A 12,500-nucleotide genomic window follows, 5' to 3' on the forward strand; every position below is an offset into this window, starting at 1 on the left:
AGAAAGAGATGGAGGAGAGAGAGAGAGAGAGAGAGATGGAGGAGAGAGAGAGAGAGAGAGAGAGAGAGAGAGAGTAGTCCCTTCCTTCTGTCAGCAGGACACTAGACTTCCCAAACAGAAAGGCTGGACATTTCCCACACAGGTGAAACAGGGACCGCGAGTTCTGCTGCTAAAATGAAAGTTCCAGCCACCAAAACTCCATAAGTGAAGTGAAGCACTGCCAGAAACCCTGAAAGCTGCTCCACTGAGATTCCAGCCATAACCCAAATATCTTATTTACACAGAATTTACTGCTATCAACTTTTACAGAAAATGCTAACGACAGTATTGTTTCTTTTTTTTTTTTTTTTGGACGAGTAGTGGACACCGTGCGTGCCAGCTAACTCTCCAGCACAGACGACATACGGCTCGGACGCCTGCCGGACATTTCTGCACTGGGTTCTCGTGCCAATCTCTTGGCGGCTGCTGTTTTGCTGCATGTGTCCCGCGAGCCAGAATCCATTCAAATGACCAGGTAGATTGAGCTATAACCATAGAATCCATTTATTCCGTCAGGAGCATAAAACCTTCTGAGTGCTTGTCTAGTTCCGGTGATACAGATTCCCGAAACAATGCTTACTTAAAGGCGTTCTTATATTTGCTCCAATCCGGACACATGATACCAAGCAGCACTTTGCAGCGTAAGCCTAGCATATGGTAGAGTGTAACCTCTGATCTCTGGAGCAGGGACTGCAGAAAGCCCCTTCTTTTTCACACATAGAGCATGCGGACGAACCGCTGGTCAGACAAACGAGCAGTTCACTTTGGCGAGCACTGAGGCACACATGCTTTCCTATGTCAAGAGTCAAGGTGCAATCGTCAGCACTTTTCACTCACTCGAAACAACCATGCACGGTTGATACTACTCCGGTCGCTCGCCCTCGCGGTCTGTTCGGACTCGGGTTAGGGTTAGGGTTAGGGTAACCCTAGGGTTAGGGCTCGACCGTATGCTTCTTTTGAAACGATTCACCGAAAACATGAGAGGATGTTTGAAAAAGGCAGATGGTAAAAGTAGAGACTTGATCCGATCGCGGCTACACACTAGTCGAAGCCGGCTTGTCAGACGGCGCTAGCTGCGTGCTGGTGGTTCGCTGATGTCTCTTTATGAGGACGTGCAGCTGTCAGGAGTAGGACACACAGCAGGAGAGAGCTTCAATGCCTTTTATACAGCACCAGCTCTGGCATACTAGTACTATTACTACTACAACACCTCACACACACACACACACACACACACACACACTTTATTAGCCCTCAGGCACACAGGCTCAGCCGAACGGACATAACCGTATCAAAGTCGTCTTGAACGCACAGGCGCAAGACACGTAGACAAAGGACGAGCGAGACAGCAAAGAGGGATGATTCTCAGGTGGAGGGATATCATTAGCACAGATGATGGCTCTTTAAGTGTCATGCTTTTCATATCTCTCTTTCTCGTGCATGACAGAGAGAGGAAAAAAAAAAAAGAGAAAGAAACAGAAGCGTTTCTATGGAGATCGATGGATGTGGCGCTTGCTCTTTCCTGTCCTGTCTTAGGCATTTGCTCTGATCATTGTGCTGATGGAGGGGAGGGAGGAATAGTCTTGTTCGCTCTCTCTCTCTCTCTCTCTCTCTCTCTCTCGCCAGTGCCCCCATGCAGGGAAGCATCAGGGTTGACGGGAGGCAGAAGGCAATCAGGAGCGGGGTATCCGGTCGGCTATTCCGCACGTTATCCAACCTAAATATCATACAGCCGTCATCCTCTCCCTCCATCAACGATTCTCCTCCTAGTATTAATGACTGTTCCTGCAGAGTGCTAGCAGCATGTAGACACGCCCCCCTGATGCCTTCAAAAGCTTTGTGTCTTAATTAGACTATTGTGGCAGATGACAAAGAACCAACAAAGGACCAACAAAAGAAGACTCCAATTGAGACCCCAGACTCGGGCCTGTTCTGCCTTCCTAGACCTGTGAGGCAGGAGTAGGGGTGACATGAGGTTAGATACCCCCAGGCCAGCCCCAGGCATGCTTTCATTAAATCTCCATGGCTGCTTTTTATCCAAACAACCCGTGGTGTAATCCGATTAACTGTTTGAGAACCATTGAGAAAAAAGGGGTTTGAGACAGAGATTGTAACGTAGACACTCCCATAACCGTAACAAGGCCGTAACGGACGTAGCACGTAGGCCGGAAATTGCTTATTTATTCTGTCCATTGGCAACATTTCATAGTCTGGTAAAGTTTAATTTCAATTTGGTGCCTACGCTTTCATTATACACATCGGAAAGCAAAAGCCATGAATGAAATTTCAATGAGACAGAAGGCGTCATCGGGTTCGCTTCACAAACCTGGCTAGCGTTTCTTTGACTCCCACTCATTCCCTTATCTCACTACTTTCGCGCCATGATTAATGGCATATCGATCAGCCTGCATGCATGGGATTAATAGTGAATGCATCAAGCCGACACATCACCTTTTATCGAGGAGCCGTTCAAGGCTGCAACCAATCACCATCCATCTCAGAGTAGATGGGGCAGGTGATAGGCTAATGCCCTCCCATGGTGCTCATCTCTTTCAAGACAAACTCAGACTGCTGAACTCAAGGTGGAGTCAATAACCATTTGTTTTCACTGGACACAAATGAAAAGCTACATTTCTGCTCACGGACTTGACATTGGAGAAAAGTACACTCGAGTCTTTAAGTTATGGCTTAAAGCTACAGTGCCCAGGAAAAAAATATACTGTGGTATAGTTGTATACCACATGCCACATTTGTATACCACATACCATGTACTACTATATATATAGTGTATCAGGAATGTTCCAGAACTGCTTGACAATCCAGGAAGCACTATGTCAGGGGTGACGGGATGGGATTGGCGGAAATCATACACAAGCTCAAAAGCATGAACAAGTATCACACCCCCAAAGTTACACAAGAAACACATCTGAGCCAATCAGAGCAGAAGGAGAGCTGTCGCAATCTCAGGCGTATTATCAGAAGCGAGTCGAGTACTCGTCGTGTCTCATCGGTGTATTTGATCTAGGTTTCATGTTGTTTGTTAACACGTGAATTTTTTCATCACAAACTTACCGAAAACTCCTAAATAAAAATGAGATAACTGCTTTCATTAACGCTTTATAGTCACATAGTGTGAAAGGTTACAGAATGTAGAAAGAAGAAAGAAGGAAAAAGCAAGGAACGAGCATGCGGAGATTTCAGAGTTTTTATTGAACAAACGGAAACAGGTACAAGCAGGAAAGAAGTACAGCAAAGTGTTTAAGAAATAAAGGGGAAAAAAAGCAGAAAGAAGATAGAAAAATAAGACATAGCGAAACGGTATTAGATGCAGACCGTAGATTGGCTCTTTAAACAGCACGGCATTCACACGTAAAAAACTTAGCATTTCAAATTCCCCCCAAAGAAATCAGACATCTGCCCTTGCTACAGGGTGGAAAATGAACAAAATCTCTCATTTCTGTAAGGACCTGATGAGTTAAGGACCTGATATACAGAGTGCAGGGACCTGCATTATAGGGACCACAATCTATCAGGAAACACAGTGTGGGGACCTTTAATCCTAGACCTGCAGTGTGGGGAGCTAATATATACAGTATACAGAGACCTCTCGAAAGCTTTGTCGTTACTTTATTTACTAATTTATTTAATTATTTTATAATTAAAATAAAAAAATGTTAGGCCCCTGCAGTAACCTCCTGAACTTGCTTCAACCTGCAATGTGAAGACCTGATATACAGAGATTTGAAATTGTTTGACCCTACATGGTAGGGACCTGATTTATGAGGACCACCTGAACTGTGAGGACATTGTTGTGTAAAGAAATATAGTTTCAGGACCTGATATATGATGTCCTGTACTTTTTAAAACCTGCGATATGAAGACCTTATAGACACAATACATCTTCCGTGAGGTACGAGTGAATGCACTTGTTTTACAGAGACAGGCATGTACAGTCCATTACAGGGACCTAATTTACTGTACATTGATGCTTTTACACAAAAGTGTTAACATGTCAGAGGCCACCTGAGAGCTTGTAGTGTCCATACTGGTGATAGCGGTGGACAAGTCGCTGGGGCTCAGACTCTAAGATTCTGTGATGTTGAACAAGGTAACCTGGGTGCAATGGGACCTGGAGATGAGGACCAACAATTGGGACTGGGTGTACCTGGGCAGGGGATTGCTCCATGGCTCGGAAGACAACTAACTGGATGGTTTCTCTCTGGTTCCCTTCCATGGACATAGAGCGTCTCAGGGTCTCCATGGCATCGTTGTTGGATCGGCCAAGAAGAGATTCGCCGTTGACGGCCGCGAGCTGGTCGTTCACCTGCAGGCGCCCATCCTGGTTGCAAGAAGAGGACGGATTAGAGGGAACGTTACTTTCTTTAATCAATATACATTTGAGACGCTTTCAAATAGCAAAGTGTCGAAAATAATGACGAGTCGATACCAAACGCCAGAAAAAAGAGAAAAGCATTCCACCATTCTATTGAATAAAGCTAATGAATCCGAACAGCTAAAGGTTACATCTGCTGAATATGATTTCAGGTACATTGATATTCAGATTAGCAAACATGCTTAAAAGATTAATGCATTCGTTCCCTCAACCCCGATTCGACAAAGCACACACTCCTCTGTGAAAGGACCGAGAGGGAGTGAATTGGATTAGGATCCACAGCTGCACTTCTTGAAATAGAAAACTCAGACAAGGAGGAGGAGCTGAGCACAAAAGAGATTAGCAGCTAAGAGCCACCAGAGCTGCTAAAGACCTCTCATTGTCTGAGCGTTTTCTGGTCATGAATGACCTGTAGGCGGGGTCATTAACCAGTGACCACTGGTGCTGACCTGTTTGAAGAAGACATTAATGGAGAGAAAATAGAGAACCGAACACACGCTGAGGCAGACGCTGCATGTCGCCAAGAGCTTTTCTCTCAGGAGCCGTCTCTGGAGAAGGTGCCGTTTTGCTAAGCGTCCCTCGGCACCTCCGGCTAATCAGTGCAGCTTTTGAAACTTTAATTAGGATTAATGAGGCTGATGCTGGGTGTATGTGTGTTTTTTTTTTTTTTAATGGTAATCAGCATAAGTGAGTGTAGTGGATCTTTATACCATGGAATGGTATATGCTCATACAAAACGTGCCACAAACAAAAAACCTTTAGTGTTTCCACGAATTGTCCTGAACTTGAGTTGATTTATTGTGTATATTTGGTTTATTTTATTCTTGAACATAAATTTTTTTGCACTTGATACGACGACTCGAGAGACATGTGCACTCTTCAGAAACTGTTGGTCTCCTGGGAGTTTTCTGTGCGACAGTCTCTATTGTTTAAACAAAGATTCATTCATTCATTCTTTTTCTACCGCTGATCCGAACTTCTCGGGTCACGGGGAGCCTGTGCCTATCTCAGGCGTCATCGGGCATCGAGGCAGGATACACCCTGGACGGAGTGCCAACCCATCACAGGGTACACACACACTCTCATTCACACACACACACACACTACGGACAATTTTCCAGAGATGCCAATCAACCTACCATGCATGTCTTTGGACCGGGGGAGGAAACCGGAGTACCCGGAGGAAACCCCCGAGGCACGGGGAGAACATGCAAACTCCACACACACAAGGTGGAGGCGGGAATCGAACCCCCGACCCTGGAGGTGTGAGGCGAACGTGCTAACCACTAAGCCACCGTGCCCACCCTAAACAAAGACTGGTGTAGAAAAATAAAAAACGTCCGGCGGTTGGCGGGTGGAAACATATTGCTAGTGAGAGCGAGCGGTTGGAAGAGAATGGCCAGAATGTATCGAGCCTAAAAAACAAAAACGTTCAAATAACGACTTTCTATGACTGCGGTGAGCAGAAACACATCTCAGATCAGAGGCTATGGCTCCTTCACATGCCTGCACATGACTGGCTGATTGCAGGGATGTATAGGCGTGTTCCACCCTGCAGATCTTAATGCGAGCGTGTGATGATAGGGAAATATGACTTGCCTTGAATGCGGCCCCTCCGTGAATGATGGACTTGATGAAGATGCCCAGGTCCTCACCCGTCTCTCTGGATTTGTTGCCCTTCAGACTGAGTCCGAGTCCGGCTGACCCCGAGTCGTTTACAGGAATCTCATAGACCAGTTGCTCTCGGCCTTCCTGAGACAGGGTCTGACCAAACGGATCTCCTTTCTAATGCCACAGAAAACAAACCATCTTTATTATTATTATTATTAAGACGATTCACAAGGACTAGAAAGAAGCTTGAAAATAATTAGCGTAAGCAGAGTCGCTTTTTTCCTGGAGCCGTACGACATGTAAATAACTTATTAAATGAGAGCTACGGGTAAGCTGTACGAAAGGGCACGGTAGCTAATAAAAGACGGATAAACGCACGAGGAGAGATGAGACGAGAGAGTGAAAAGGGTAAACGGGGTGGGTGGGTGGGGGGGGTGCTCTGTTTGAACATGAAAGGAAGAATAAGATCATGAGAGCGTGCCATTTCAAACGGTAAAATAACCTTTTTAAGAGCCTCGTCTAGAAAGGAGCCGGGGATGTGGGAAGGGTTTGGGTGTTTAAATCGCTCCCGCTTTCATCTGTACTATTGTTCTTTGCATTCTTGCCGCCGGGTTGCGAGATGCGAGCCGTCGACTCGTAAGCGAGAATTTTCGATTTTAAATGAAAAGAGGAAACAAAACGGAGGAGACAAGTGTGGAAAAATGATGGCGTGATGGAGGGCAGATTTGCAGGTAAGGACTTTGCTGGTTCTTCTGTATAGAGCTCTGTAAGGAAGGGAATCCCAGTGAGTCCCGATTAAAGTCAGTGGCATCACTTGCTGAACCTGAGGGCATCGAGGGAACCCCCCCTGAGTCGCGTCTGTGGTTCTCATGGTCATAAAATCAGAGTTACAGGTTTCGGTGAATTTTCTCTAACATTATAGATGCGTGAGTCTAAAAAAAAAACGGACTAAGATGGTATCATCTTGGATGAACTGCTCATGAACGAACAGAATTAAAACCGAGGCAATGCCCAGAGGGAGAAGTTAGAGGACCTGTCATTCTCTCGCTCTCTCTATCTCACTCTCGCTCTCTCTCTCTCACACACGAAAGGAAGTGTTGATGAACAGTATCATGGCTTTGGTCTCTCTGAGACCTCAGACTACGCTAATGTTTGTTCGTCTGGAAAAAAGGGAGAGAGAGAGAGAGAGAGAGAAAGAGAGAGAGAGAGACAACTCATGGTGGTTGGATCGATGCTTCCGGTGGAGATCACACAAACGGATCTCTCGAGGGCCGACACACACACACACACACACACACACACACACACACACACACACACACACACACACACACACATATACACACACACACACACACACTATACACAATATGACTGGTAAAAACACAGATTTTATGAGCAGGATGTCTCATGCTTGTTAACTGCCATGACAGTCTTTGCGTTTGACAATTTTATTTTACTTTCTAGTTCCCAGAGGTGATGTTTGTCTATAAAAACATTTTAAAAAAGACAGTTTCAGATTTTAAGAGTTAAAACCCTAAATACGGAAGGTAAAAAAATTCGAGCGAAGCCGCGGACATCTCCTCGGTAGATCACTACGATGAAAAATCTCTGAACGATCGTAATATGCAAGGCTCGATCTTTCCAGCCCTGGATTCTGTCTACTCAAAATCCCGAAATAAACGACGAATAGTTATAAGACGTGGACACAAAAACAGCAGTGTATCACGTCAAGCACTCGGGAGATTCCAAGCCTCCATAAAAACAAAAGAGGAAAAGCAAATCCGCAATCACTGCTCCGCTGAAATGGTCCCTGGCTACACAGGACATATCCTGGTGTCTGTCTCTGTCTCTGTCTGTGTGTGTGTGTGTGTGTGTGTGTGTGTATGTGTGTGTGTGTGTCTGTGTGTGTAGGATGAAAGCTCAAGGACACAAAAATTAGCAAATAGCCCCACACCCTGAAGCCTCCTTCCTGGGCCATGTGCAAGCTGACCTCTGCACCTCCAAAGTCAAAAACATGACCGCACTCAGAGAATCCTGAGTCATTAAGATAATCTATTCCTCTTCCTCTTCTTCTTCTTCTAATATCTTCTAATGTTCTCCAATGGGGGGTTGGGGGGTGTGGGGTGTAATGACTAGAAACGTCGGACTAGAAACGTTGCCGTATCAAACGCTTATGCGGCGCCTCGGCTGTACCGTACAAGCCGTTACTACAGAACCGTCGGTCACTTCCGACCAATCAGAATTAAGCAACTACGAACCGAAAAGACCTCAGAAATCTTCAGAGCTGATGAAAACCGAGATCATCGACACCTCACCGGGTCTCTCGCTGGGTTTTTATCTCAGGATATCCAGCTACTAATATCTCCAGAGAATATGTAAAGCTCACAAACAGAGCTGTAAGTCCGTCAGCACGTCTGTGTGACCCACAGACCGGGTCCCGATCGAGTCGACGTCTCCGATCCGGGTCTGCAGCGACAGAGCGGAATCGTTTCCAGGATGGGTGTAGCGTCTGTGAGGCTTCCTTCCCAAATGACAGCTAATTTCCACAAGGCTGCGAGGCCGTGTGATGAACAAAGGATGCTCTTATCAACCTGAGTAATGAAAAAAAAAAAAACCAGGAAGTAAAAGTGTGTGTGTGTGTGTATGTGTGTGTGTGTGTGTGAGAGAGAGAGAGAGAGAGAGAGTGTATCGACATGGACCACTCGACAAGGAAACCTGAAGATGTTTGTTGTGGGTCTGGATCTTCAGGCTAGAGATCTCGTAGGTGGTTTTTTTGAGGGTGTAATTGTTTGTGAGGAATCACACACACACACTTCACACACACACACACACACACCGAAGTGCAGATGGATCGACATGTCTATGCAGTCATTAAATCTTTTTATAGCGTTTCTCTTTGCTGACAAAACTCCAACAAGCCTGCAGATTTCTTCCTCTTGCGTGCTGCTACGTTTCAGCTACGATTTGTCTCGCGTCGGCGTGAGGCGGAAAATCGCCGGATCGCTTCGTCTGAACGTGGAGTCGCTTTTCCCCGAGCAGGCATATGTGAGAGACTAAAGATTGATAAAGGACTGTGTCGATCGTGTGTGTGTGTGTGTGTGTGTGTGTGTGAGACTTTGAAGTGGCAGCTGTTCCTTTCTAACAGACCTTCAATAGAGCAGCACTCTTCAGTCAATCACACAGCAGCCTGGAACAGAAATAAACCGTGCACTGCAATTTAGGGGGACTTGTGTGAGCACTGCTGTCATTGTGAACAGCACCGCACACACACACACACACACACACACACACACACACACACACACACACACACACACACACACACACACACACACAGTGATCCGCAGACGTTTCTGCTACAATCCTCCAGAAGAACTGCGATATAATCCATGTGAAGGAATTAGCACAGCTCATATCACCATTATTACTGGTCTCTTGCACCTAATAGCTCATAAGTATTTACACCCTAATACATCTGCACTGAGGTGTTATAGAATGGAACACGGTTTTGGATTCACAACATAGGAAATGAGCCATTTTGGGATTTCTGCCCATGACAGACAGACAGACAGATGGACTTCAGACAGATTTTTTTTTTTACCTAAACCCGGTGAACCCTCGTGACGTGTCATACATGAAACCTGTAGCATTATGGAGGTTTAATGTAAAGTGATATGTAGTGTGTAGTTTGTCATTCATAACCTGTAGTATACATTAGCATTTAGTGTGCAGTGCACACTGGGTAATTATGTGTGTGTAGGGTTGTTTACATTGTGTAGTATGTTGGTATGCAGTGCACAGTGTATAGTGTGTAAGTATATATAGGAGTATTGTGTGTTCTAATGTAGTGTGTGGTGTGTAGCGTGTATTAGAATGTAGTGTGTCGTGTATTATAATGCATTTTGTAGTATGTATTAGAATGTGTTGTGTATTAGTGTGTATTAGTGTGTAGTGTGTATTAGTGTGTATTGTGTAGTGTGTATTAAAATGTAATGTGTATTTTGTAGTGTGTATTAGTGTGTATTGTGTAGTGTGTATTATAATGTAGTGTGTATTGTGTATTGTGTTTTAGAATGTAATGTGTATTGTGTAGTAGAATGTGTATTGTGTAGTGTGTATTAGTGTGTATTGTGTAGTGTGTATTAGTGTGTATTGTGTAGTGTGTATTAGTGTGTATTGTGTATTGTGTATTAGTGTGTATTAGAATGTAATGTGTATTGTGTATTAGAATGGAGTGTGTATTGTGTAGTGTGTATTAGAATGTAGTGTGTATTGTGTAGTGTGTATTAGAATGTAGTGTGTATTAGAATGGAGTGAGTATTGTGTAGTGTGTATTAGTGTGTATTATGTATTGTGTAGTGTGTATTAGAATGTGTTGTGTATTAGTGTGTATTAGTGTGTATTAGTGTGTATTGTGTATTAGTGTGTAGTGTGTATTATTGTGTATTGTGTAGTGTGTATTAGAATGTAATGTGTATTTTGTAGTGTGTATTAGTGTGTATTGTGTAGTGTGTATTATAATGTAGTGTGTATTGTGTAGTAGAATGTGTATTGTGTAGTGTGTATTAGTGTGTATTGTGTAGTGTGTATTAGTGTGTATTGTGTAGTGTGTATTAGAATGTAATGTGTATTGTGTAGTGTGTATTAGAATGTAGTGTGTATTGTGTAGTGTGTATTAGAATGTAGTGTGTATTGTGTAGTGTGTATTAGAATGGAGTGTGTATTGTGTAGTGTGTATTAGTGTGTATTGTGTAGTGTGTATTGTGTAGTGTGTATTATAATGTAGTGTGTATTGTGTATTGTGTTTTAGAATGTAATGTGTATTGTGTAGTAGAATGTGTATTGTGTAGTGTGTATTAGTGTGTATTGTGTAGTGTGTATTAGAATGTAATGTGTATTGTGTAGTGTGTATTAGAATGTAATGTGTATTGTGTAGTGTGTATTAGAATGTAATGTGTATTGTGTAGTGTGTATTAGAATGTAATGTGTATTGTGTAGTGTGTATTAGAATGTAATGTGTATTGTGTATTAGAATGTAGTGTGTATTGTGTAGTGTGTATTAGAATGTAGTGTGTATTGTGTAGTGTGTATTAGAATGTAGTGTGTATTGTGTAGTGTGTATTAGTGTGTATTATGTATTGTGTAGTGTGTATTAGAATGTAATGTGTATTGTGTAGTGTGTATTAGAATGCAATGTGTATTGTGTAGTGTGTATTAGTGTGTGTTGTGTAGTGTGTATTAGAATGTAGTGTGTACTGTGTAGTGTGTATTAGTGTGTATTGTGTAGTGTGTATTAGAATGTAGTGTGTACTGTGTAGTGTGTATTAGTGTGTATTGTGTAGTGTGTATTAGAATGCAATGTGTATTGTGTAGTGTGTATTAGAATGTAATGTGTATTGTGTAGTGTGTGTTAGAATGCTGTGTATTAGAATGTGTTGTGTAGTGTGTATTAGTGTGTATTGTGTATTGGAATGTTGTGTATTAGAATGTGTTGTGTAGTGTGTTTTATAATGTAGTGTGTATTGTGTATTAGTGTGTAGTGTGTATTAGAATGTAGTGTGTATTAGTGTGCAGTGTGTATTAGAATGTAGTGTGTAGTGTGTATTAGTGTGTAGTGTGTATTAGAATGTAGTGTAGTGTGTATTAGTGTGTATTAGTGTGTAGTGTGTAGTGTGTATTAGTGTGTAGTGTGTATTAGAATGTAGTGTGTATTAGTGTGTAGTGTGTATTAGAATGTAGTGTGTAGTGTGTATTAGTGTGTAGTGTGTATTAGAATGTAGTGTAGTGTGTATTAGTGTGTATTAGTGTGTATTAGTGTGTAGTGTGTAGTGTGTATTAGTGTTTTGTGTGTATTAGAATGTAGTGTAGTGTGTATTAGTGTTTTGTGTGTATTAGAATGTAGTGTAGTGTGTATTAGTGTGTAGTGTGTATTAGAATGTTGTGTATTAGAATGTAGTGTAGTGTGTATTAGTGTGTAGTGTGTATTAGAATGTTGTGTATTAGAATGTGATGTGTAGTGTGTTTTATAATGTATTGTGTATTAGTGTGTAGTGTGTATTATTGTGTAGTGTGTATTGTTTACTGTGTATTATTGTGTAGTGTGTATTGTTTACTGTGTATTATTGTGTAGTGTGTATTGTTTACTGTGTATTATTGTGTAGTGTGTATTGTTTAGATGAATGTAGTGTGTAAAGTATACTGTATCACTGAGCTGCACATATGTTGATTCTGTACACACACAGACACACACACACACAGACACACACACACAGACACACACACACAGACACACAGACACACACACAGACACACACAGACACACACACAGACACACACACAGACACACACACAGACAGACACACACACACAGACAGACACACACACACACAGACAGACACACACACAGACACACACAGACACACATACACAGACACACACACACACACACACACAC

General features: G+C 42.9%; 1 protein-coding gene across 3 annotated transcripts in view; it reads right to left on the reverse strand.

The window, feature by feature from the left end:
• pard3ba (par-3 family cell polarity regulator beta a) overlaps positions 1-12,500 on the reverse strand; it is a 112,731-nt gene that overhangs the window by 47,713 nt on the left and 52,518 nt on the right. For all 3 annotated transcript variants that reach the window (XM_047803305.1, XM_047803304.1, XM_047803306.1), the window contains 2 exons: positions 6,032-6,217; positions 4,205-4,378 (listed from right to left, as the gene is read on the reverse strand). In XM_047803305.1, coding sequence (XP_047659261.1) covers positions 4,205-4,378; positions 6,032-6,217 — 360 coding nt within the window. The remainder of the gene's footprint in view (positions 1-4,204; positions 4,379-6,031; positions 6,218-12,500) is intronic.

Source organism: Tachysurus fulvidraco, chromosome 18, assembly GCF_022655615.1.
Source record: "Tachysurus fulvidraco isolate hzauxx_2018 chromosome 18, HZAU_PFXX_2.0, whole genome shotgun sequence".
Classification (NCBI taxonomy): domain Eukaryota; kingdom Metazoa; phylum Chordata; class Actinopteri; order Siluriformes; family Bagridae; genus Tachysurus; species Tachysurus fulvidraco.